At 65.7% G+C, this 24501-nt stretch overlaps 7 protein-coding genes across 7 annotated transcripts; 3 read left to right on the forward strand and 4 right to left on the reverse strand.

The window, feature by feature from the left end:
- Positions 1 to 624: 624 nt before the first annotated feature.
- Positions 625 to 4747, reverse strand: JCM10292_006563 (uncharacterized protein; the record flags this gene model as incomplete). The annotated part of the gene is made up of 14 exons (XM_076652703.1): positions 625 to 733; positions 797 to 828; positions 891 to 1035; positions 1099 to 1200; positions 1257 to 1354; positions 1411 to 1848; positions 1905 to 2042; positions 2110 to 2316; positions 2381 to 2927; positions 2986 to 3050; positions 3118 to 4031; positions 4099 to 4343; positions 4412 to 4664; positions 4741 to 4747. The coding sequence occupies 14 exons, from the start codon at positions 4745 to 4747 to the stop codon at positions 625 to 627; spliced, it is 3300 nt and encodes a 1099-aa protein (XP_076501731.1).
- A 1242-nt stretch (positions 4748 to 5989) lies between these two features.
- On the forward strand, positions 5990 to 6940 carry VMA16 (H(+)-transporting V0 sector ATPase subunit c''; the record flags this gene model as incomplete). The annotated part of the gene is made up of 6 exons (XM_076652704.1): positions 5990 to 6180; positions 6248 to 6325; positions 6399 to 6414; positions 6480 to 6493; positions 6556 to 6795; positions 6865 to 6940. 6 exons carry the CDS (start codon positions 5990 to 5992, stop codon positions 6938 to 6940), a joined length of 615 nt encoding a protein of 204 aa, XP_076501732.1.
- Positions 6941 to 7836: 896 nt separating this feature from the next.
- JCM10292_006565 (uncharacterized protein) lies at positions 7837 to 13743 on the reverse strand (the record flags this gene model as incomplete). The annotated part of the gene is made up of 11 exons (XM_076652705.1): positions 7837 to 8248; positions 8310 to 8449; positions 8511 to 9998; positions 10060 to 10168; positions 10232 to 10259; positions 10323 to 10412; positions 10477 to 10483; positions 10554 to 10934; positions 10991 to 11056; positions 11122 to 12309; positions 12373 to 13743. 11 exons carry the CDS (start codon positions 13741 to 13743, stop codon positions 7837 to 7839), a joined length of 5280 nt encoding a protein of 1759 aa, XP_076501733.1.
- A 1187-nt stretch (positions 13744 to 14930) lies between these two features.
- JCM10292_006566 (HMG-box domain-containing protein) lies at positions 14931 to 16861 on the reverse strand (the record flags this gene model as incomplete). Its single annotated transcript, XM_076652706.1, has 6 exons — positions 14931 to 15725; positions 15785 to 16233; positions 16291 to 16354; positions 16414 to 16449; positions 16543 to 16715; positions 16804 to 16861. The coding sequence occupies 6 exons, from the start codon at positions 16859 to 16861 to the stop codon at positions 14931 to 14933; spliced, it is 1575 nt and encodes a 524-aa protein (XP_076501734.1).
- A 959-nt stretch (positions 16862 to 17820) lies between these two features.
- Positions 17821 to 19956, forward strand: JCM10292_006567 (cation diffusion facilitator family transporter; the record flags this gene model as incomplete). Its single annotated transcript, XM_076652707.1, has 9 exons — positions 17821 to 17866; positions 17965 to 18046; positions 18123 to 18235; positions 18293 to 18373; positions 18434 to 19047; positions 19106 to 19211; positions 19272 to 19400; positions 19464 to 19593; positions 19665 to 19956. The coding sequence occupies 9 exons, from the start codon at positions 17821 to 17823 to the stop codon at positions 19954 to 19956; spliced, it is 1593 nt and encodes a 530-aa protein (XP_076501735.1).
- Positions 19957 to 20441: 485 nt separating this feature from the next.
- JCM10292_006568 (uncharacterized protein) lies at positions 20442 to 22372 on the reverse strand (the record flags this gene model as incomplete). Its single annotated transcript, XM_076652708.1, has 5 exons — positions 20442 to 20601; positions 20674 to 21119; positions 21179 to 21813; positions 22115 to 22206; positions 22266 to 22372. 5 exons carry the CDS (start codon positions 22370 to 22372, stop codon positions 20442 to 20444), a joined length of 1440 nt encoding a protein of 479 aa, XP_076501736.1.
- Positions 22373 to 22517: 145 nt separating this feature from the next.
- Positions 22518 to 23593, forward strand: JCM10292_006569 (CIA30 family protein; the record flags this gene model as incomplete). The annotated part of the gene is made up of 5 exons (XM_076652709.1): positions 22518 to 22584; positions 22652 to 22762; positions 22834 to 22973; positions 23092 to 23215; positions 23280 to 23593. The coding sequence occupies 5 exons, from the start codon at positions 22518 to 22520 to the stop codon at positions 23591 to 23593; spliced, it is 756 nt and encodes a 251-aa protein (XP_076501737.1).
- Between the last annotated feature and the right edge of the window lie 908 nt (positions 23594 to 24501).

A 24501-nucleotide genomic window follows, 5' to 3' on the forward strand; every position in this document is an offset into this window, starting at 1 on the left:
TGCAAGTTGACCTTCCCGATCTGCTTGCATGTGCAACCGAACCTGATATTGTGCATTTTTCAGAGTCTGATGGTGCCCTAACTGGCCCCCTGACTGACTGGCCCCTACCCTAGTCTGGGTATCTAATTACATTACAAAGCAAAAATAGCAGTCTTCAAAAGGGCAAAAGAAGAGCTGGAGAACCAGGGAGTCGAACCCTGCGCCTCTCGCACACTTGCTTGTTGATAAGGTGCTAAGCGAGCGCTCTACCGATGAGCTAGATCCCCGCGCATGTTGCAGGCTCTGCAGCTTACATTCACATAACGTTTGCTGCCCTTCGCCGAAGCTCGCAGGAAAAATGCTTCTACTCAGCAGGGTGCTCGACAGAGCCACTTGAGGGCTCGCATTACAGCTTTATCGAGCTGCTGGGGCCGTCCGGCTGTCGAGTATTCAGACCGGCTTCTTCCTCCCGAGCTTGCAAGCAACTTTCGACTCGACTTCCGCCGCGGAACCGAAGAGGCTGCCGGTCCGACGAGGTAGCAAAGACAGACAAGGACATTGCAGGTGAACGGACAAAACTCTGAGACGAGAACAGCGAGGGGGAGAGCTCTACGGAAGGCAGGGTCGGCGTCTAACGGCGGCCACCTACAGGCCCAGCAGCCGCATGATGGCGTAGCCGAGGGTGATGACGATGACTGTGGCGCCGATCGAGGCAGGAATGCCGTTCTTGTAGAAATCGGACGGGTTGAGGTAGCTGCGCGGGAGCGGAACGGAGGTTCAGCGCGGCCGACAAGCGTGAGGAAACGACGCAACACACCGCTGGCCCAGCTCGTCTTCCTGGTTGATAGCCTGTTGACCAACAGAAACCGTCAGCAACTGTAGCGAGAGCACGAGAGATGGCCCGGACGCACCTGCAAGTTTGGGAAGCTCGAGATGGGCAGCGCCATTCCCGCACTGCAGATGAGCGATGTCGCAAAGATGAGGAGGCGCTCGTGCGGGACCTCCATAGCGGCGCCGATCTGCGCGGCAATAGGGACAACGAGAACAGCGGCGATACTGGGAGTACGCGGAAGCCAGGTCAGCTCACCAAACGCGAGCCAGACTAGGGCGAGGACGCACGTGTGCGAGATAAACGTGCCGATGACGAGAACGATGCACGAGAAGAGGGCGAGGATGGGCCAGATGTCGAGCCCGAGGACGACTCGCTCGATGATGTCGTCGCTGCGGGATGCGCTCCGAGTCAGTCCGGCCCATGAGGAGCCCGCGAGCGCACGCACATGTCGTCGAGCAAGCCGGAAGACAGCACAGCCTTGCCGAGAGCGATGCCGCCCATGGCGAGGAACACGATGGACCACGGCGAGTGATCAAAGTCGGCCTGCACGCGCCGCGAGTCAGCGCCCACACTCACTCGAAAACCCACGCGAGACGCACCTTGCGCAGCACGCCAGAACCGTAGAACGCAACGATGGGAAGGATGGCGATGATGCCCATGTCGCCAAAGAGCCACGCGAGCTTGGTCTCGACACACCACAGGATGATGGTCGCGATGGTGACGAGCGAGACAAACCACTGCGTCGCGGTGAACGGCTCCTTGTTGACGCGGACCGGGTTGATCGCGACCTGGCTCGATCCGGCGCGGTACGACCACAGAAGGATAAGCCAGATGAGGGCGACCGAGGAGAACGAGACGGGGATCGAGACGCTGAACCAGCCGAGCCAGCTGATGGGCGGGTTCATGTAGTCGAGCGCGATCAGATTCTGCGGCGAGGAGATGGGCGACGCCATGCCGCCAATGTTGCTCGCGAGGGCGATGCCGAGGATGAGCGCCTTGGAGAACGGCGACTTGGACGGCAGCGTGCGCAGGATGGGCTGCGAAGCGCGCACGTCAGCGCGAGGCTGAGAAGGACATTCCGTTGAGAACGCACCTGAATGAGCGAGTAGCAGAGGACGGGCGCCGCGACGTTCGAGATCCACATGCTCGCGAAGCACGCGACGAGCATGTAGGCGAACAGGACGGAGCGCGGCTTGGTGCCGGCGAGCGAGAGGACCTTGGTGGCGAGGACCTGCGCAGAGACGCATGCGTGTCAGCTCCGGTCATGTTTCAGGGCGAAAGGACGCGCGGCGACGCACCTTGTCAATGTTCTGCTTGGACAGTGCCGCGGCGAGCGTAAAGCCGCCGAGGAGGAGCATGATGGTCGGGCTGAGCATCTGGCCAAAGATGTATTTGGTCGCCTCGACGCTCGAAAGACGGCGGTCCTCGCCGTCGGTCGAGCGCAGTACGCGCAGGACGACGACGAGGAAGGGGACCATGAGAGCCGTGACAAAGAGGGGCATGATCTGCGCGAATGCGGAACAAGGTCAGGAGGGCAACAACCGCAGGACGGACGCGACACCGACGCACCTCGAGGGCCCAGAAGATGGTGACGACGACGAGCAAGGCGAGGCAGTTCTGCTCCTCGACGCGGTCGAACCACTGCGCCGAGAGGATGTACGCAAAGAGGAGGAGCGCGACGCAGCCCGTCACGGCCGACGCTGTCATCCAGCTCGGGAGGCGGACCCTGCCAAGCGGCGTTTTGAGCTCGGCGGGCTTGTGCTCGAGGCCCGACGGCGGGCTCGCCGGCTGCACGAGCGGGAGGTCGGTCCCTGCGCCGCCCGAGCCGCCTCGCCGCCCGCCTGCGCCCGATGCAGACCACCCGCGGCGCTCGAGGCCGATCATCTCGCGCCAGACCGTGTTGCGCTCCCACACGACGTGCTCGCGGAGGTGCGCCTTGAGCTGCTTGAGCGCGAGGTCGATGTCGCCGCCGGTCGCGAGGTCGGCGTACAGTGGGATGATGGATTGCGTGCCCGCTTGCAGGCGCTGCTGCGTCGTGCGCTCGAACGGGAACGTGCGGTCGACGACGGTCGTCATGTAGTGCTGCCGCAGCGACGAGTTGGTGATCTTGTCGTACCTGCGGGCGCGACGCATCAGCATGTGGGGAGGAACACGCAAGCACGAGGGGCACGCACTTCTTCAGCACCTTGCTCAGGCCCGTGTAGTTCAGGTCGACAAACTGCTTGAGCTCCGACAGCGACTGTGCGCGGCACGGAACGCGTCAGTCAGCCAACCCCGCAGCGAGAAAAGTGACGGCAAGTGCGCACCGTGAAGAGCGCGGCAAGCCTGCGCTTGTACATGATGCGCGTGTCGATCGCCCAGTCGCTCAGCCCGTCCCACACGCCCGCGCCAGCGGTCATGAGCCCCTCCTCCTCGGTCGTGAGGAGCGAGTTGCTGAGTGCGCGGCGGCCCATGAGAGGGCGGATCGAGCCCCTCCTCCCGGGCGAGACGGCGCTGGCCTTTCCTCCTCCTCCTCCTCCTCCTCCTCCGAGCGAGCGCCTGCGCCCCGACGCGCCCGTCGTCGAGTGGCTCGAGCGCCTCCCGCCCGAGCGGCGGCTGCGCAGCTCCTCTTCTGCGTCCTCAAAGTCCTCCTCGCCCTCGTCGTCGTCGTCGTGGTCTGCACCCTCGCCCTCGTCCTCGGCGAGCCCGAGCAGGTCGCCCGTCTCGCTCACCGACGCCGACAGCCGCTTCCTGTGCCCCGCCGGCGCGGTGGCGCCCTTGGCCGAGAAGGACGCGCGCTTGCGACGGCCCGTCTTGCGCCCGGCGCGACTCGCCTCGGAGTACTCGCGCGGGTCGCTGAGCAACTTGGCGAACGCGCCCTTCTTGCGCGCGTCCGGGTCGGCGCCGACGCCCGCCTCGAGGTCGAGGTCGTCGTCGTCGTCGTCGTCCTCGCCCTCCTCCGAGTCGCTCCCGCCGCTCGTGGTGGTGAGCGCGTGCTGGCTCCGCTGGTGCCGCAGCCCCGCCGCGCCGCCGCTGCCGCCACCCGTCGCACCGAGTGCTGCGCCGCCCGCAGCTACAGGAGTCGACCGCGAGCGGCTCGCGACCCCGCGACGCGGGCGCGAGGGCGAGGCGGCGTCGTCATCGTAGTCAAAGTCGGTGTACTCGCCTGCCTCCTCCTCGTCTTCGCGCAGGCGCTCGAGGTCTTCTTTCAGGAGAACGAGGTCGCCGAGCAGTTCGCGTTCTGCGCACGCGACCGTCGCGGTCAGCTTGCGCGCACGCATGCAGCGGTGGAGAGCGGGAGAGCGCACCCTTTTCGACGTAAAACTCGGTGATCTTGTTGAGTTCCTTGTCGAGGAGGCGGACGAACGTCTTCTCGTTCTGCGAGTCGCGGCCGAGCTGAGCGCTCGTGCCGGGGCGCGCCGTCTCGCGGCTCGCGCCGGCGCTCGCCTCGAGGTCGTCCGGGTCGTCGTCGCGGTACGAGGTCGGGGCGGGGCCCGAGCCGAGGACGGCCTGCTTCTCGAACTTGTAGATCTGCGCCTTGAGGGCGTCGTAGCTGGGGGAGAGGGGGCGTCAGTGGGGGGCAACTAGCGGGAGGGCGATCGCGAGAAGCGGGGGACGGACGCGAGGTAGTGGTTGGTCCACTCGGGGACGGCGTTGAAGAGGAGCGAGTGGCTGAACTTCATCGTGCGTGCGCAGGTGCTGTAGGTTGCGACGAGCGAGACGAGGCGCGAGTGGTGCTGCTCGGCGGCGGCGGCGGCGGCAGAGGGTGGTCGTGGTAGCGGTGCGTGCGGTAGGGGCTGTAGTTCTAGGTCCGAGTTTGCGTGTTGGGCGGCTCGCGGTCTTCGCAGGCGGTCGAGGCGGGCAGAGACGGCAGCTGCGAGCGGGAGCACGATGAGCGCACGACGAGCGACAGCGGGAGCTGCAGCGAGGGCCGGGGCAGGAGAGCGCACAGAGCATTCAGCACGCGCACGCGAGCATCCTGAGCGCGCGCACGAGTCGGCGACACGGGCAGCGGCAGCCCTCGGCAGTCTCGTCGTCGTCTCGTCTGGGCGCTGCAAGTCGAGCGTCTTGCTCTCTCGGAGGCTGCGGTTGCACTCTGGCCAGCCGCACATTGCACGGCGAATTGCAGCCACAGATCCTTCTGCAGCGCCCGCCCACTCCCTGAGCTCGATGACCCCCTCGGCCCCTCTCACGCACGTGTGAAATGCACAATCCGCCCCTCCACCCCGTTTGATGTCCTCCCCCGCCCCTGTCCCACTCGCCCTGTGTCCCACGTTGGCGCCTACCCATTGCGCGTGGCCCGCTACAGCCGTCCGGGGTACTCCCAGGCGCCCGCGACGCCTCGAGACGCCGAGATTGCAGGAGATCCGAGACGGTGCGTCGAGTACGAGGCGAGGCGCTCGCTCCACTCCGTCTCGCCGGAGCTCGACAACAGGAGCAGGTGGCAGAAGAGACAGAGGGGCCGTGCGAGCGGCGGGAAAAGCACAATGTATCGACGACGATCAAGGACTTGCAGGGGACGAAGCGGCGACGCAGCCCGGACAAAGGCTTACACGTCCATGGGCCGAAGTCGCAGATGAAGCAGCAGTCCGGACCAGCAGTCGGCGTGTCGCAGAGAGGAGAGGCTCCTGCGCCGCGACGAGGTGCGCTCGCCGCTCGAGGAGCATAGCTCGCCCGAATGTGTCGCGCTACCGAGGTCTCGTTGCAGAACGGACCGGTGCCTCAACCTGCAGAGCGGGTCAGTACTGCTGACCCCTGCCGCAAGCATAGCCCGGCGCGGATGTGTCGCGATGCAGCCAAGGGTCGTGGAGCGGAACGGGCGCAGTGGAGAGGCGGTTGAGCGGGGAATGCGAGGGGTGAGAGCCAGCAGCAGCGAGCACGATACGCTTCGTCCTGGCACGCTCCAAGCTGGGCAAACCGAAGTGCAAGGTCGGAGCGAGACGACGAGATGCTCGCGTCCGTCGTCATCTCGCGCATCGCAAAGTCGCAGCAGAGTCGCGCAGAGGAGAGCACAGCGTGCGCACACGAAGAGCACGAGCACACGCAGACAACCCAGACCCCCGCGTGCGCTCCTCTCACTCGCCGCGACCCCACCTCGTCGCTCAGGACCACCACCAGCGCGGCACGCTGACGCCGCAGGACTGCCGTGCACAGCGACAGCCACGCCGAGACGAGCAGCAGAACGCACACGCACTCAGGATGGGCTACACGACCTCGCTCGCGACCTACTCGACGGCCGCCCTCGCCGCCTCGTTCGCCGCCTACCTCGTCTTTACGGGCTCGGGCACCCAGTTCAACCCGGGCGCGTTCATCGAGCAGACCAGCCCCTACGCCTGGGCCCTCGCCGGCATCGGCCTCAACATCGGCCTCAGCGTCGCCGGCGCAGGCTGGTCCGTCTCGCCTCGAGCGCGCGCATTCGCGGCGACGAGACCACGGCTGACACCCGCGCAAACACAGGGGCATCTGGATCACCGGCGCGAGCATCCTCGGAGGCAGCGTGCGCACCCCGCGCATCCGCACAAAGAACCTCATCTCGTATGTCCATCGCCTCATCGCTTCTGCCGCCTGCGCACCTCTTGCTGACCCATTGCATCCCCTGTCCGCGCAGCATCATCTTCTGCGAGGTGTGTACTGAATACCGAGCATGCAGAGACAAGCTACTGACCTCTCGCTGTCCCACCCCGCCCAGGTCGTCGGCATCTAGTTCGTCGTCCTCCTCGCTTTCTCTCTGACCCGAAGCTGACCTCATACTCGCACGGTAACAGCGGCGTCATCATCTCGATCGTCTTTTCCGCAAAACTCGCCGCCGTCCCGCAGGCGGCCGAACTGTACACGGCGCGCAACTACTTCACCGCGTTTGCCCTCTTCTGGGGCGGCCTCACGTCGGGCGTGTGCAATCTCTTGTGCGGCGTCGCCGTCGGCATCTCGGGCTCGAACGCCGCCATCGCAGACGCCGCCGACCCGCAGCTCTTTGTCAAGGTCCTCGTCATCGAAATCTTCTCGTCGTGCGTGCCACGTCTCTAGTCTCGGCGCTGCCATCCGGGCTCACCTCTTTCCGCCGGACCGACGCGCAGGATCCTCGGCCTGTTTGGCCTCATCACCTCGCTCCTCGCCTCGTCAGCAACGGGCGAGTTTGCCGGCTCGGGGTGACGACGGCCGCAGCCCCGCCCCCTAGCGCTTTCTCTCCTGTGTCTCCCCGTCGTTTCCCTCTTTGCCGTTTCGTGACGCACTAGTCCGTCCCTGCATCGTGTCTCCTTGATGCGCACAGTCCCTCGCCGTTTCGCGAGCAGGGCGCCCGCACGCCGAGGGAGAGGTGACAGCGGCTCTCTTCCGCGCGCGTGGCTCCTCACCTACGGCCCCGTGCGCAACCTTGCTGGTCCTTGGCCTTTCGTCCCGCTCCGCCGCAGCAGCGAGCTGGTCCGCCCCGCGACACTCCGTCTCGTGCAGGTCCGCCTTGCTCAAAGCGAGAGACGGCAAACCCGGCTGGCACGGGCACGATCCGGCACTTCGGCTAGAGACGAAGCGGTGACATGCGCAGTGAGAGGGCACTCTTCGGAGTTTCTATTGCCGTACACGGGGAACAGACGAGGACGGTGACGACGAGGGGGCATGCGAAGTACAGACCCAGGATCACGGCCAAGCGAGGGCGGCGAGAGCGGAGCAGCCGAAGGTGCGGCCACCCCTCTGCGCACAAAGACAACACGCGAGGGACAAAGCGGGAAAGGGCGGAGGGCGGGGCGGGGGGTGTAGGAGGGACGACATGGGGGAAAACCTTTGGAACAACTTCTGAATAGATCGTGTATGCAATGAGAAGGTGGCGAGAAAGGTCGACCTTGGCGTGGCGGCCGTCGTGCGTAGGTTAAAAGTAACAGGGAAAGACATTTGCGCGGCAACGATTGAGGCGGTCCGAGGAGAATGCAAAGAGGCGGTGGGTATGACGAAATGAGCGACGGCGCGTCAAGCGAGGCCGATGCGGGTAGTAAGATGCGGAGAACGTGTATGAACCGACGACAAGGAATGTGGAGAAGGGAGACACAGGCGCAAGCCTACGCCTCGTGCGAGCCGCGGTCAGAACGCCCAGAGCGCGAGCGCCGCGGCGGGCCCGCCTGATCGGCAGGCTTGGGCGACGCCGGGCCCGATGACGTGGGCGACGCTGAGAGCCAGCCTCCGCGCTCCCACTGACCGGGGCGGTACACCTCTACATCGCGCGCCTCGAGGTCGAGCGCGCCGCGCATGAGGGTGCGCAGGCGCTTGAAGTCGATCGGCTTGAGAAGCCAGCCGTCCAGCTCGGCGTCGACGATGGTCGGCCGGTCACGCTCGGGAAGCGACGCAGAGACGGCGAGGATCGGGATGCCACGGTTGAGCCTCGACGTTTCGCGCTGCTTGTCGACGGGGACGGGCTCGTCCCGCTCGAGGCGGCGAATGTTGCGACTCGCTTCAACGCCGCCCATGATGGGCCTGCGAAAATGCAGCCGCGTCAGTCATACGAGCGGGAGGGGCTGAGGAAGCCGGCACGCACATCTGCAGGTCCATGAGCACTATGTCGAACCCGGTGCGGTCCTCCTCAAACTTGCGCACGGCAACGCCGCCATGCTCCGCAACAACGACGTCGTGACCGTCCTTCTTGAGGCGCATCGAGATAATCTGGCGGTTCACCATCTGCAACGCGGGAGAGCAGGTCAGCAGCGAGCCAGACACGAGGAGGCGACACCGAACGGACTTCATCCTCGACGACGAGCACCCGCATTGGCGCGATTGACTCGCCAGCCTCGTCGACCGATGACTTGCGGTATTGGCTGATGTGCTTGGGCTTGTCGCCCGAGTCCGCCGGCTGCGAGACCTGCGATTCGCGGCGCGCGCGAGGCGCAGGCTGCGAATTGGGAGCAGGCGACGCAGGTCGTGGCGTGTTCTCGATCGCCGTGTGCCGCGAGGACTGCTCGGTCGCCCCCGAAGCGCCCGAAGCGCTGGAGATCTGCGAATCGGTGCGGACCAGCGCTTGTGCCGGGTGTCCATTCGAGGCGGAGGTAGGCACAGCCACCGGCCAGCGTGCGGACGCAAAGTAAGGGTTGATGCCGGACGGATACTTGCCGTGGTTCGGCGACGACAGAGGCGAAGTCGCTGCGTCGCCGCTGCCGGCCGAAGCCTGCACGCGCGCTGCGCGAAGCGGGACCTTGGCGTCGGTGATGTTCATGCTGCCGGGATTCAGAGTCGACGACGACGCAAGCGGAGCCCCGGACCTGCTACTCGAGTCGGAGACTGATTGCGCGTTGCTGAAGGCGGTGCGGAACGAGCGTGTCGACCTGGCCGAAGCCGAGTTGGTCGAGCGTGAGCCTGCCGAGCCCGCCTTTTCAGGTACCGGCTGCTGCCGGCGCGAATTGGTGCCCGGTGACAAGCTCGAGCCCGACATGGCGTTGATGAGCGAATCGATGTCGGATGGGCCGGACGAGCGCGACATGCGCGAGCCCGCCGAGCTAGCGCTCTTCTTGCTCCCACGGCGCACGAGCGGGTCGCGCACGGCCCGTGGGCTGATCTGCCGTGTCGTCTGGTGCTCGACTTGCCCTCCGTCCGAATGCTGCTCCGGCGACCCCGGAGCCGTGAGGCGGTAAGGCGACGACGGCCGATCCTCGTCGTCCACTGCCGGCAAGCGGAAGGGGAATATAAAGGTGAACTTCGAGCCTTTGCCGACCTTGGACTCCACCTGGAGCTGGCCATCGAGGTTGCGCACGATGCGGGCAACGACCGCGAGGCCCAGACCGACGGCCTGCTCCGTCGAGTGCTTCGGGTCTTCCCGCTCCTTGTCGCCGATCGTGCTGACCTGCTCAAACTGTCGGAAGATGGCCTCGAGCTTGTTCTCGGGAATGCCGTGCCCGGTGTCGGTGACGCTGATGCCGATCCGGATCGAGTCCTGCTTCTCGCGCAGCGCATCCTCAACGTCCTGGTCGACCACCTCGCCCCACTCGATCAGCACGCCACCCTCCTCCGTGTGCTTCAGAGCGTTGGCGACGACGTTGGTGATGATCTGGCGAATCTTGCCGCGATCACCTAGAACCGTGGGCGGGGTGCCCGTAGGCGTCTCGACTATCTCGAGCGCGAGGCCGCGGCGCTCGGCCTCATCGCGGTGCAGGGCAAGCGCCTCGTTGAGCGTGTCGGCGATGTTGAAAGGATCGGTGAGGAAAAGCTCGTTGCCCTTCTCTGTGCGAGTCAGATCCTGCCGAACGCAAACCGTACGTGAGCTGTGAGTTCGGCGAAGCATCGAGGGATTCACGTACGAGCAAGTCGTTGATGACGTGAATGAGCGACTTGGACGCTGCATGACTGCGCACGAGGTTGTCGCGAACCTCTCCCTGGATCGGCCCGTCGAGTGCGAGCTCGAGATAGCTGCGAGCGCGCGCGCGCGCGTCAGCATCGCCGCAACGTGAAGTACAAGAGAGTCGAACACACTTGATGATGGCGTTGAGTGGCGTACGAACTGCGGAGAAGCAAGGCAGGGCATGAGCAAGCTGTTGATCCGCAAGAGAGGAAGACGCCGCACCTTCGTGACTCGCATTCGCGAGGAGCAGATTGGTGAGCTGACTCGCCGCCAGCGCACTCTCCTTTTCCCGCCAGACAGCGATGAACTTGCCTGCAGGGCAAAGTGCAAGGGGTGAGCGGCGACACGAGGTGCGTGACAGTCAAGCCAAGCGCACCGTAGACCTGCGAGGAGAGGGGAGTGTCAACGTCAGCGTGATCGATCGGCGCGAGAGGACAGACGACTGTGACGGACCAGGCACAAGACGCTCGCCGTCTCCTTCTCCTCATCGGTCCACGCGCGCGACTTGCCGACGACCGTCTCGGACCAAATCTTGAACGACTTGCGCGGCTCGAGCGGGCGAAAGTCCTCGCCCTGCGTCTTGTTGGCGTACGGGTTGCCGGCCCAGTGGACCTCGTGCAGCTGGGGCGAGCGGCAGAAGAAGATAAAGTCTTTGCCCTCCGACGAGAGCGGGACGTAGAGCAGGCCTGCAATGAGGCTGAAGCCGTTCGGGTAGTCGATGTCGGGGAATTCGGACGCGATGTCGGTCGTCGAGCGGAGGCCAGTGAAGCGCTGGATGCGGAAGTACTCAAGGACGGCGAGCAGCTCTTGCGAGTTGGAAACGTTACCGAGGATCTGTTCATCGTATGAATGAGTCACGGTCCGAGGCTACACTGCGAGGTAGAACGCACCTTCGCCTCGTCGCCGATGCTCAGCATGCCAAAGTCGGCGTGAAACAGGTCAAGCAGGTCCTCGGCCTGCAGGGGCGGAAATTTACAGCGGTCAGTGACCGAGCGTGCGTAGACGAAAGAGAGGGGCGCACCTTCGCGACGATGTAGCCCGACGGATTGGCATCCGATGCGGCCGTGTTGATGAGCTTGCGCGACTGGAGCCGGCTCGCAAAGGAAATGCGCTCGATGTTGCGCGAGATGCTCTGGCCGAGAAGCTTGCACAGCTGGCGGACGGAGAACGAGACGCGGTGGCCGAAGCGGCCGTACGTGTGAAGCGCAATGAGCCCCCACAAATCGCCGAACGCCATGATCGAAATCGACATGGACGAGCGCACACCCATGTTGCCGAGGTACTTGATGTGGATCGGGCTCATGGCGCGCAGGTGGCAGTGCGTCATGTTGAGCGGGACGTCGACCTCGTCCATCGTACGGCAGCACAGGCGCGCGGTCGGCTGGTCGCGGTCGTACAAGACGCGGACTTTGTTGATGCGGTACAGATCGCGAGCCTGTGCGGGTATGTCGGAAGCGGGAAAGTTGAGCCCGCGGAAGAGGTCCTTCGTGCGCGACCAGTCGACCTGCTCGGCGACGACCCGCCCGTTCCACGCCTCGTCGAACTGGTAAATCATGACACGGTCGAACTCGGTGAGCTCCTTGAAGACGCCCGCCGTAATCTTCAGAAACGTCTCAAGGTCATCCGTCTTGGCGAGCTGATCGTTGATTTGACTCAGCAGCCCGACCACATCCATCTCCTCGAGACTGCGACGCTGCGGATTGCGTCGGCGCGTGCGGGTCGTCTTGTGCCGCGCAAGCATGCGTAACGGCTTGGCGATCGACACGGTCGACTCGATGAGGTCCGCCTCGGTCGGGTTGATTCCGTTCTCGCCATAATCTTCCGGGTTGCCCATGCCGCCGCGCTCGTCGGATGAGATTGGCTCGCTCGAGACGGTCGTCAGCGGGTTGAACTGGTCGTCCATGAGCTCGAGTTCGAGGATGACGCGCTTGGGCTGTCGTGCGCGGTCGGGGCGGTGAATCGCGGCGTGGCACGTCCACTCGAGCCGCTTGCGGCTCTGCGCATCGTCGCTGCTGGTGCCGGGAACGCCGCGCCCAGAGAGCGAGAAGGTGTAGGGTCCGACCTCTTCGTTCGACTCGTCCTCGTCGCGCTCGTCGAGGGCGTCGATGGCATCTCGCAGCGCATCCGACTCGTCCTCCGACAGCAGGTGCGACAGGCACTTGGCCTTGAAGAGCATCCGCGGGGGCAGGCCGATGATGAAGCCCGAGTTCTGCGAGTTCGAGAAGAGTCAGTCCTGCGCCGGAAAGACAAGTCGGAAACGATCGCCGCGCACCTCAGACACCTGCTGGACCACCATGCGCTCGTCCTCCTCAAAGTCGAAAGCGATAAGCACGCCGAAGCCTTGTACCGCGCCTGGCGCATGAATCGGCTCGTCTTCGCACCGCTCGAGGTGGCCTTCTCGCCCGGTCAAAACGTACACCCCGCCGGCCTCGTCGACTTTGTGCTCGAAACGCGACGTCATAAGCATCGGCATTTCGCTGATGCCAGTCCGACTCGAACTCGGACCGGCCGAACGCCGCGCCTCGCGCTGCGACGGCTGGCCTGGTGGTGCAGGCGGCGCAGGTGGCCGCAAGGACGCTGGATCCGCCTGAGGTGGCTCGGGCGGCGACTTCGGCGCTTCCTCGTCGCCGAAATCGCGCTCCTCGACCTCCGATTCGCCTTCGCGCTCGTGCAGGCCGTCGTCGTCCATCTCGCCCTCGTCGGAAGACGGGTCGTCGATCTTGGCGTGAGTAGTCGGCTCGGGAAGGAATGGGTCGAGGGAAGGGGGCTTCTGCTCGCTCGAGCTAGGACTGGAGCCGGCGCGCTCGGTCGAGCCATCGCCCTCGGTACGGGAGCTAAAGCGTCGTGCGCCCGGAGGTCGCTCGTAGCTTCCGCGGCTGCGGCTGTCGCTGCGCCCGCCGGCGGAGCGCGCGCCTCTTCCCGCCGCCTCGCTGCTCAGTAAGCCGAGGTCACTAGCGGCCTGCCTGAGCTCGCCGGGCGACATGGCGGACCTCGGGCTCCTGCCGCCCTCGTCGCTCGGGAAGCCCTCCTCGGACAGAACTTGTTCCGCAGACCCTGGCGGAGCCGTCGACCGCCCGGCACCTGCGCTGCTGCTCCCTGCGCCGCTCGAGCGGGCGCGCTTGCCCGCCGAGGACGACGAGGGATACATGACACTGCGCATGGGAAAGTAGCGCGCATTGCTGCCGCCGAGGTCGGGCGCGATGCGGCTCCCTGTCGACTCGGCCGACGAGACTGAATGGCGGCCCGAGGGCGAGGTGACGCCTGCGGGCGACTGCAGGCCGGGCTGCACGGTGCGGGGAGGAAGCGCGATGAACGAAGGGCGCGAAATGCCTGCAAGGCTGGGCCGTGGGCTGGTTGCACCAGGAGCGCCTTCTTGGAAAGCAGCTGCAGCACCGGGCGCAGGAGGATTGCCACCCGGCTGCGAGGTGTTGCGCGTGAACGGGAAGACGCGCGAGTAGGCGCCGGCTTCTGCGCCGCCCGCCGGCCCGCTCGCGCGAAGCTGCTCGACAGCTTGCGCATTCGAAGTTGAGCCCTTACGCGTCGAGCGCGCGGGCTGTGGCGGCGAAGTCGGCGAGGGTGCCGCAGCGTCGGATGCGGCGGGTGGCTCGCGTGATGTGGATGCCTGCGGACTGGCGTCGCCCATGGCTGACGAAGGAGCGCTGCGGCGCCGACGAGGCGCAGCTGACGACGTGCAGGCGACGGCGAGCTCGGCTCTGCGCAGGAAACGGCGGGAGCGAGTGCGAGGGAAGCGACTTCGCTGTGCGAACTGGGCGCGGCCAGACGAGACAGCGGCGATGCGAGCGGTGCAGTGCGCGTGCCGAGCCGGCGAGCTGCAGCAGCGGCGACGCAGGCGCGACGAGCGTGGCGACGATGCGTGCGCTCCGAGCCCCACTTCGATGCTCGAAAGTACCAGGCTCTGGACGGGAACGCGCGGCGAGCGTACGATGGTGCACCGATGCCATCCTCGATCTCTTCCTCCTGTCGTTTGGCCTTACTTCGGGACCGCACTCGCCTTCGCTGCGCTGTTTGCGTCTCGTCTCCTCCCTTCCCTGTCCCCTGCTCCACCGTGGCGCATACTGTGCAGCAACAAGATCCGTCGCGAGCCATCGCCCATGTGCCTCGCCTCGAGCACGGGACCTTCTCGAACGGGCTCTGCCTCGCGCTTGCCGTGTGATCGAGCCCCAGACCGTCCGGCCGATCGTCAGCCGGGTGCCCGCACCGCAGCCAACTCAGGGGATCGAATGAAGCCGTTCATTGCTTCGAGTCTTCAACGGGAGGATCTGCAGCGTGCGCGCGTGGAAGATGGGCATCCATCTCTACTGGGCTTTCTCCCCTCAAAAAAGCTGCACCTCGGTTCCCGAGCCCGGATGGAGCTACTACTCAAGAGTTTGCTCCCTTTCGACACCGACCGCACGCGCGCGTGGCGTCGCCCGAGCTCGCGAGATCAAGTCTCGTGCCGCTCGAACCAACTTGTGCCTCGGCCTTGCTGGCGATGCAAAGGCGCTCGCCGCTCGCTGTCTGACGTCGGCCTCTCACGCTGCACATCGTTGCCGACCGAGCCATCCGTTGCTGCGATTGACGCTGCGTTTCTTGACAAGGTTTTGTTTTGACGGCTGCATGTCCTGCGACTCTCCGGCAAAGCCTGCTGGACTAGGCGCAAACTGGTCTGGCGTGATGGCGAGCGCGATGCAGTATTGCGGAGGTTCGAACGACACGGAGGCACAGAAGTCAAGACGCAGAAGGGTATGCTAGCCAAGGGGAGCGACAGGACGACCGGAGGGGAACGGACAATCTATGGGGTACAGGCATTCTGAGCGTGACAGGATCTGATCAGTGGAGGGCGTGCGGGTGATGCGAGTCGGCAGGACGGCAATCGGACGGCGAGCGGTCAAAGTACTCGAGAGACGACGCCGCATGTCTGTGGCGGGAAAAGTCTGGCGCTTCTACGGGCACGACCTGATCCGTGCGTCGGGCCCAATAGTACACCTCGTCCTCCTGCGAGAATTGCTGCTCGTACGTTGCCGAGTGAAAGTGTGGCAGCGACGGCGGCGGCGCAACAGGTCCGCACGCGACGGGCAGCGAAGCGTATTGCGTCGGTGCCGAGCGAGTGGAGAGCGTCGTCAGGTGCGGGTGCGAGGGCGAACGCTCCCGGCCTGCGACTGCTGAACGGCTGTTCCCGCGTGCCGTCGACTCCTCCCAGCTCGTCGTCGCTCGGCGCGTCATGTGCGGGCGCTGCGGCTGAGGCGCAACCACGCCGTACAATGACGACGGCGGTACTGCGTTCTCGTATCTCGAAGACTCGCCGTACGAGACGGACGAGTGACGCGAGAGCACGGTCGATCCCGAGCTGGCTCGATGGTGGTGCTCGCGAGCCGTCGGCGAAATCAGCGCAGGAGCAGGCGCTGCAACCTGCCCTTCCCATGCTGGTTCGAGATACGCCGTTTGATTTGTCGAATACTCGCTTACGTAGTGTGCCGTCGCATCGTACGTTGACAACGGGTACGTCGCGGTAGCGGGCGGCGAGAGGTATTGCGTCGAACCGAAGTAGCCTGTGTTTGTCGATGCCGAGGCTGAGATGTGCGGGCAGTAATGCAAGTCATCCTGCTGCCATGTTGAATCGTAGGCCTGTTGACCTCGCATCGTCAGAATACGGAAGCAAGTGTAAGAGGTGCAGGGAAGCGCACAGTGTGGGCATCGGCAGGCATCGGTTGCGAGATGGTCAGGCCGAGCGAACTCGAGAAACTCGCCATCGTGGCGGGAGCGGAAGCTGGCAATCCGCCTGCGACGGGCAGATGCGACGCCGTGTAAGGCTCGCACAGCAGGCGCGGGTCCTGCGACTGCTGGTCTTGGGAGTACACGGGTAGGTCCGGCGACCACTCGCCGGCCTCGATCCGCCATGTCGCAGTCGCTGGCGTCGGGAGCTGCACGAGCCGCGGGGACGGCCTGCGCGACGATGCGGGCGAGGCGCTCCCGCTGGCGAAAAAGGCCGACTCGCCCTCGTCGAAGGACACCGAGCGCGCATTGGGCGAGGACGAAAGGCGCAAGTCGGGGCGGGAGGAGCGCGAACTGGTCGACGCGGTGCGCTTCGGGCGAGTCGATGACTTGGGCTTGGTCGCCGGCGAGTAGCGGTAGTCTGCAGCGTCGATGCGTCAGAGCAGAGGCAAGATCCTAGAGAGTGACTATGACCCACCAGGGTACATTCGCTGGTGCTCGAGCTTGTGCTGCTTCGCCAAGTCTTCGTAGCCCTGCTTGACCTGCACATGTCAAACCCGATCAGCTCGATTCCATCCGGATCAGTGCAGACTAGGCAAACGTCTGGGTCGGCGTTGCGCCACATCTCGGAGATGATCTGCGCGGACGCGAGCGGTCAGTCTGATGAGCGTGAGAAGGGGGACCCTGCTCCTCCCGCGCTGAAGACGCCATCGCGGCGCAGACAGCGCACCTTTGAGAGCTCTCCCTGCGATTTGCGCATGTCGGGCTGGTCGTGCTGCATCTGGCGTAGCTGCGATGTGCGGAAGAGGAGCCAGGCGTTCATCGGCCGCGGCGGGCGGTCTGACCGCGCCGCACCATTCGGCGATGGCGGCGCAGAGGGAACGGGCGCTGGTACCGTAATGTCTGCAGAAATGCATGCGCAGCGGTGAGCAGTCGGTCAGCGGACTGCCGTGACGAGAAGGAGCTCAGAGGGCAAGAGGTGCTGGCGCACCATTGTCCGCCTGGAGCTGCTGCACAGTGCCGAATCGGCTGACCTTGTCGCCGTGCATGTCGAGGGGTTGACGAGGAGTGGGCAGGAGCGGACTCAATAGCAGGGCTAGACAGACAATGAAGCGCGACGCCGGCGTTGATGGAGGGGGAGAAGCAGAAGACTGAGCAACGTATCAATGACTTGCAGGCGGCGCTGGCGCCGAGACGAACCCCGCGAAGGAACGGACTGCAGCCGCGATCAGTGCTTGACGAGGCCGGGATAGATCAGCCGGAGGCCGTTGGCCGCACAAAGGGAGCAGAGCGCTGGGTTCGGCGCTGCGCCCGGAGCAGCTCCGGGTCGTTCGCTAACGGACATGACCAAGGATGGGCCGCTTATCACACAAAGATGAAGCCCGCGGAGACGTCGGCCTGTTCGCCTCCGTCGCTCCGAAGAGAGCTCAACGTCTTTCTCGCGGCCGAGCGGGAATGTGCGTCAAGCAGCAAGTCGGGGCATCGCGGGGTATCCAGCCGCAACTGCAGACGAGTCGTGTAGCACCATGGGGAAAGCGACTCTAGAAGCTGGCGTGGCGCAATTTGGCTCGGACACGGCGTCGGCAGAGAACAAAAGACGCGGCCGAGGGCGGCGGCTTCCGCGGCGCGAGGGGGAACGCGGCGCAAGTGGAAGAGCAAGGGAATGGGCGAGACAGAGGAGCTCCGCACTCTCCTGCAAAGAGCGGAGATTGGGACAAGACTGGAGAAACCGCAGAACGGAAACTTGGGGGCGATGGTCCAGCCCGAGGTGAGGCTGGATGCGGTGAGTCGTGGAGAGTTTTGCGAGGACAAGGCCGAGCCACACGAGCAGGAAGTACCGTTCAAGACCGAGAAAAGGGTGAGCGGATTCAAGCGAGATGCGTCCGACCAAGGCGACCAAGCGCGAGCGCGGAAGCCGGGAGCCATCGGCAGCGGCAGCGGCCAGGCGCAGCGCGTCGCCCTCGCACCGCAACACGCGCAGGGCAGGGCCACGCACACGAGCGCAGCCATGTCGTCCCAAGGGCGAGCGTTCAAGCTCAAGCTGCTCCTCGCGAGTGCGTCCGCTCCTCGCCGCCTCCTTCCCCTCTCCTCCGCACTGACCTCACCGCCTCCCCTCGGAAACTCGCTCGCATCGCCGCGCGCCGCCATGCAGTCGACACGGCCTTCCTCTTCCTCGAGCTCGGCGTCGGCACCGTCGTCGGCAGTCTCGCCCTCGTCGCCGACAGCTTCCACATGTCAGCTCGCCTCACACACGCGGACCGACTCGCCGCGCCCCGAGTGCATCAGACTGACGCCCTGCTGTCTACACAGGCTCAACGATGTGTGCAGTCTCATTGTCGCCCTCCAAGCGCTCAAGCTCGCCGAGAACTCGTCCTCGTCCGCGACCCTCTCGTACGGCTGGCAGCGCGCAGAAGTCCTCGGCGGTGCGCTATACCTCGGGGCTTGTGGGCTTATACACCGCGCTGACGCTCTGATTGCAGCCCTGATCAACGGCGTCTTCCTCCTCGCGCTCTGCTTTTCGATCGGAATGGAGGCCATCGCCCGTTTCGTCAACTTCACCGGTTCGTCTTGTCGGCTTGTGCTCGACGCGCGGCATCTAGCTGACTCAGGACTACTCGCAGAGGTCACAAACCCCAAGCTCATCGTTGCCGTCGGTGTCGCTGGCCTCATCTCCAACATTGTCGGCCTCTTCCTCTTCCATGACCATGGCGGGCACTCGCACGGCGGCGGCGGGCACGGCCACTCGCACGGTGGCAGCTCGGCCAAGAAGGCGCACGGCCACTCGCACGACCACGACGAGCACGAGCGCGAGCACGAGCCTGCGGAGCGCACCCCGCTCCTCCAGGGCAGCGGCTCGAAGGGCACCCCTGCCCGCTCCGGCTCGCCCGCCGGCGGCCTCTCGGCGTCTTCGTCCACCGCGGTCGACGCTGCATCCGACGCAGGCTCGGCGCTCGACGAGGACGAGTCCGACGCCGTCACCGCCGAGGACGAGCTGTTCGTCCACCCGGGCGAACTCCGCGCCAACGTCCTCAAAAAGGCGCACGACGCCGGCTACGGCGCGACGACGGGCGTCTCGAGCGCTGCGCACGTGAGCGGCGCGGCGCGCGACCTCGAGGGGCAGCTTGGCGGCGGCGCGCACGACGAGCACGAGGGGCACGGCGGGCATGGCGGGCACGGCGGCAGCGAGGGGGCGATGAACATGGAGGGCGTCTTCCTCCATGTGCTCGGCGATGCGGTGCGTCTTCTGCTGCTGTGGGCAGAGGAACACGACTGACTGGAGGTTCCGCACGCAGCTTGGCAATGTCGGCGTCATTGCCGCCGGCCTCTTCATCTGGCTCACCGACTACTGGTGGCGCATGTACAGCGACCCGGCCATCTCGCTCGTCATCACCATTATCAGTGCGCCCTTCTCCGCACATCTCCATACCGAGACACCGAGCTGAACTCGCACCCGCACAGTCTTCTCGAGCGCGCTCCCGCTCGTCAAGTCGGCTTCGTTCATCCTCCTCCAGGGCGTGCCCTCTTCGGTCCCACTCGACCGCCTTCGCTCCAGCATCGCCTCGGTCCCGGGCGTCCTCAACGTGCACGGTTCGTTGCGGGACCTGCACTTTCGCACCCGTGGCAGGCAGCTGATCCCGCCTCATCACGCAGACCTGCACGTCTGGTCGCTGTCCGAGTCCAAGATCGTCGCGTCAGTGCACATCATGGTCAAGGGCCCGGACCTCGTCAGCGTCAGCCGCGAGATCAAGCGCCGCTTCCACCGCTTCGGCATCCACTCGTCGTGCGTCAATTCACCGATACGCCCCCTCCACTGCGCTCGCTGACGCTCACTTCCTTCTCCTCAATCCGCAGCACCATCCAGCCCGAGATTGTCGCCTCGGCCGCGCACGGCGGCGGCGCGCACATCTCGGAAGTCGCGGCGGCCGAGCGCGGCCTCGAGGAGGAGGGCTGCCCCGTCCTGTGCGTCGACGACAGCTGCGCCGACAACTCGTGCTGCCCGCCCGCGCTCGCGGCCGCGAGCGCGACCGTCACGGCGAGCGCGTCGGACGCGAGGGACGCGAGGGACGCGCCGTCGTCGTCGTCGTACGCGGCGGTCGCGGCCGGAGGCGCGAAGCCGCACGGGGGCCACTCGCACTCGCACTGAGTGGCCACATAAATTGGGACCGTATACGGAGGTGGACGCGGGACGCGCATCTCTGCCCCTCCTCCTCTACTGCACTCAACTTGCTCTCCCTCTCGTTCGCGCTTCTTTCGCTGTCCAGTCCTTTCATTCGGGTTCACATTGTGTGTTGCAAACTAGTAGCTTACATTTTGCAACAAGGGAATAGATCATCGGGTCACGCTCGCCTCTCCTTGCCCGCGACGAGACGAGCCGGCCTCCTCGTCCGACTCTGCTCCACCCTGCGGGCAGACAAGGTCAAGGTCAAGCGATGCATGTTACAGGGTTTCACTCTCGCATTAGCAGCGAGAGCTGGTAAGTTAGTGTACAGAGAGGAGAGCACCGCTTCACACGGCACACACAACAGCATGTACTCGATTCCTTCCTCTCTCTCCCGCATCTTCCTCGCACCTCCATCCTTTCCGCACGCCTACCCATCCCCTCACTTTGAATCGTCGCGCACCACGCGCTCACTTCTGCTTTAACTTTCCCTGTCGGCCCTCGCCCGCGCCCCAGATGGCGCGCTCGGCCCTGCCCCTGCGCGCGCCCGAGAGCGCGAGCCACGCGCCCTTGAGCGGCGTGAGGACGGGCCAGAACTTGGCCACGCGGCGCTGGTACGTCGGGTAGAGCCTGTGCGCGCGTGCACAAAACCGCATGTCAGCGCGGTTCCCCCAAGGCGAAAGGAAGGACGCGGAGACTTACGGGTACTTTCCGCACGAGAGCTTCTCGGTGAGCCAGGTCGAGCCGAGGAAGAGGGCGCTCATGCTCAGCGGCGCGACGACGCTGTAGTTCCACAGCGTGCCCTCGTCGCGCTGCAGTTCGTGCTTGAACACGAGCGCGTGCAGCTTGGCCTTGGCAGCGAGCGCGCGCGCGTTGGCGAGCGAGAACGACGAGGTCGAGGTCGAGGCGAGCGCGGCGCGGAGCGAGAGGATCGGGTGCTCGAGCGACGTGAGGAGGGCGTCGAGCGAGGGCACGGCGTTCGACAGGTCGTACGCGAGCTTCTTGCCCGTCGGGAGGAGCGCGGCGGGCGTCAGGGCCGACGAGAGCGTCGAGAGCGGGTGCGACGTGATCGACTGCGACAGCGGGAGGAACGGGAGGACGGTAAACGCGTACAGAATGTACCACGTCGTCTGCTCGCACGCAAAGTTCTGCGGCAAGCGTCCAGGTCAGGTCTATCCCTGCTGACCCCGGGTACGCGGGAACGCACCGGGTGGCGACTCCACGCCCACAGGCCGTCGGCGACGAACCCGCGCTCGACGGCCTTTTGCTCCCGGAGCGAGAGCTGCTGCCCCCTGCGCTGCTTGTCGAGCGCGGCGTGCTTGAGGTTCTGGAAGCGCTGCTGCTCGTTGTCGGCGCGCATCTCGAGCGCGAGCGTCGTGACAAAGGCGAGCGCGAGGAGCGCGTCGGCGACGTTGAGCGGGACGGGGGACGTCTGGGCGTGCTTCGGTGCGAGCTTGCCGACGGCGGAGGCGAGGGAGGAGCGCGAGGCGGCGAGATGGTGGGAGAGGAGGAGGTACTGCGGGAGCTCGGCGGCGAGGAGGAGGACGTTCTGGGCGAGCGAGATGAAGGCGAGGTCGAAGAGGACCCAGAGCCAGCGGGGGAGGGCGCGGCGGACGATGGGCCAGCGGTAGTCTTCGCTGCGCGGGTCGAGGAAGCCGCGGCGGGACGACTGGTACGTGAGGCGGAGGCTCCAGCAGCACTGGAGGGCAAAGACGAGGAGCATGCGCGGGTCGAGGTCGGCGACGCGGGCGACGGTACCGGTGAGGTAGGGCCAGAAGGTGAAGTGGGCCGAGTAGATGAGCGGGAGGGTGGTCCAGAGGCGGTCGACCTGCGAGGCATTGCCTGCGAGTCACGTGCGACGAAGGTCAGCGTGGGTGATGGGCGGTTCACCGAGTTGCTGTGCAGCCCGAGGGAGAACATAGTGTCCCCAGGGCATACGGGAGCCCTCGTAAGCAGCCTGCGTGCTTGCAGGCTGTCGTTCAACCCGACGACGTCATGGGGAGGCGGGTTGGTTGATGAGGATGGCGAGGGTGGCAGCAGGAAGCGCTGGAGTGTCGATCGCGAGTGCAGGGCCCTCGAGCACTCTGCAGCACGCCGGAAACGAGCTCGCAGCCCGGGAAGAGGGCGTGGGTGGCGTGCTCACCGGTGAGTTCGCCGACGACAAAGACGAAGGCAGAGGCGGCGAGGGAGAAGAGGATGGCCGGGTGGAGCGGGTCGGTGCGCGGGTCGAGGTACCTGTGGGCTCGGGGGTGAGTCGTGCTCGCTGGCTCTGAGGGAGGAGAGCGGGAGCGTGCCAGTGCTGGAGGCTGGCGGGGGCGAAGCTGGCGGGGAGGGCGGCGGGGAAGGCGGCGAGCGCGGGCACGAGCGAGAGGCTCGCGTGGTGCGGCGTGGCGGCGAGCATCGTGCGCGGTCAGCCCAGGGCACGTGCAGGTGGGACAGAGAGCGAGAGACAGAGGTCAACTCGGTGCGATCCTCGGAGACGGAGACGGACACGGCGACGCTTCTTGTCGCTCTCGCGCAACCAGCTCCGACGCAACCCACCCACGATGGCCTCGCCGTGGAAGGCCTACCTCGCCCGCTCCGTCGAGCACCTCCGCAACACCTCGCAACAGGGTCCATCCCTCGCCTCCCTCTCCCTCCCTCCGCACCCGCTGACCCGCGTACCATGCTCCCGCTCCAGTCATGCGCGCCAGCCCCACAGGAGGACAGCACGGCGACGCCCTCCCGCTCGTCGCCCTCCGCTCCCCCGACGACCTCGCCAACTTTGCCCTCGGATGCGACGCTGACCTCGGTCCGTCTCCCTCGCTCTGTCTCTTTCTCCTGCACGCATCCTGCCCGCTCACCCGCGACGAGCACCCGCAGGCGGCCGCAGCTCGGTCAACCTCGACCTCGGGCCCGAGGGAAAGGGCCGCTTCTGGGGCACCCTCTCCAACGACCTCAACCCGGGCAGGCGCAAGGAGGGCGTCATCGAGCGCGGAGGCTACGCCGGCTTCCGCAACAAGGTCCGTCTCTGGGTCGTGCCGCGCCCTGCTTCGTGAGGCCCCCCGCTCACCCTCGCCATCCTTCCGCGTCGCCGCACCGCGCCCCACCTCGGACCCGTCCTCGCTCGTCCACTCGCAGCAACGCACGTCGCTCTTTGGCACGCAGACCTGGGACACGTCCCTCCACGACTTTCTCCGCCTCCGCGTGCGCAGCTCGGGCGACGGCATGCGCTACTTTGTCAACATCCAGACCGACGGGCCCGGTGCGCCCGCTGCCTCGCCTCACCTCCCCTTCCAACTTGCGCTGACCCCGGTACACACGCACAGTCCGCTCCGACCTCTTCCAGCACCGCCTGTGGCTCCCTTCTCCGGCATCCGACTCGGCGCCTCACGAGTGGACCGACGTCCTCATCCCCTTTTCCGATTTCACGCTCACCAACTCGGGCGACCTCTCGGCGCAGCAGCTCGACATGCTCCGCACGCGCGTCCGCACCGTCGGCATCTCGGTCCTCGGCCCGAAAGAGGGCCGCTACGAGCTCGGCATCGAGGCGGTCGACGCCGTCGCCGTCGACGACCCGAGCCGCGCGAGGGAACTCGGGTACTTGCCCCCGCAAAAGGGCGCGGACGGGCATACGCTGTAACTCTACGATTCGGTACACGCGCGGCTTGGGGCCTGGCAGTGTCTGCCGCTGCGTTTCTGAACAGGAAGGGCGAACCTCCGTCGCGCTTCCGCCTCCCCCTCGCCTCGCTTCAGCTCCGCTCGATTCCTGTCTCTCGCTCGCTCTTGTCGCCTCGTGTCTCTTCTCCTCTCCGCGGCGCACTCCTTCCCGCAACACGCTGCACCGCCGCATCTCCCCTCGATGCACACGAGTTCTTCTCGGTCTCCTCTCTGTTTTTCCGTGGCCAACTATAATGCACAAGTTACGCCGGGTACTTCAAGGCTCCTGCAAACCCCGTCGAGGCCGCGTCGCTCCCCCGAGAACGCCGGCGGCCGCACCGACCCGCTCAAGACCCCCTTGCGAGGTCGCGCGCCTGATCTATCGCGAGCTCGTGCCCGCGCGCATCGTAGCGCGGGCAATGCGCCTGGTATACAGGCCAGCTGCTCGTTGTTGGGCGCGAGCTCGCGGATGTTCAGCGGGGGCCCAACACGCACTGGCAGAAGAAGAGAGTCGGTCAGCGGACAGAAGGTCGCGCATCCAGGGCTAGTCTGGTAGACTTTCCGTAGAGTCTTTCGCTTCTCGTCACCATTGTCAAGAGTGTCGCGCCTCGTCCCCTCGGCCCTGCAAGCGGGAAGCTACGAAATCGTCACGCCGAGCGCGCGGAACGGAAGCGATTCGCGGTCGGTCTCTCCTGCCTCGTCACTTGCTCGTACCGCCTTCGGATTTTACAGAAAGACTGCAGCAAGTCCTTGTGCACCTCTACGCAGGCACAGCATCCTCTGCAAAGACCGCGTCTACCTTCACCGGTGACGCACTTTCATCAATCGCTTCTCGATTTCTCGCTTCTCTCGCACCTGCACTGCCTCGAGGTGCGCATGCGCTCGAGTGAC

Source organism: Rhodotorula paludigena (genome assembly GCF_050403205.1).
Source record: "Rhodotorula paludigena JCM10292 DNA, Rt_paludigena_JCM10292v1_ctg87, whole genome shotgun sequence".
NCBI lineage: Eukaryota > Fungi > Basidiomycota > Microbotryomycetes > Sporidiobolales > Sporidiobolaceae > Rhodotorula > Rhodotorula paludigena.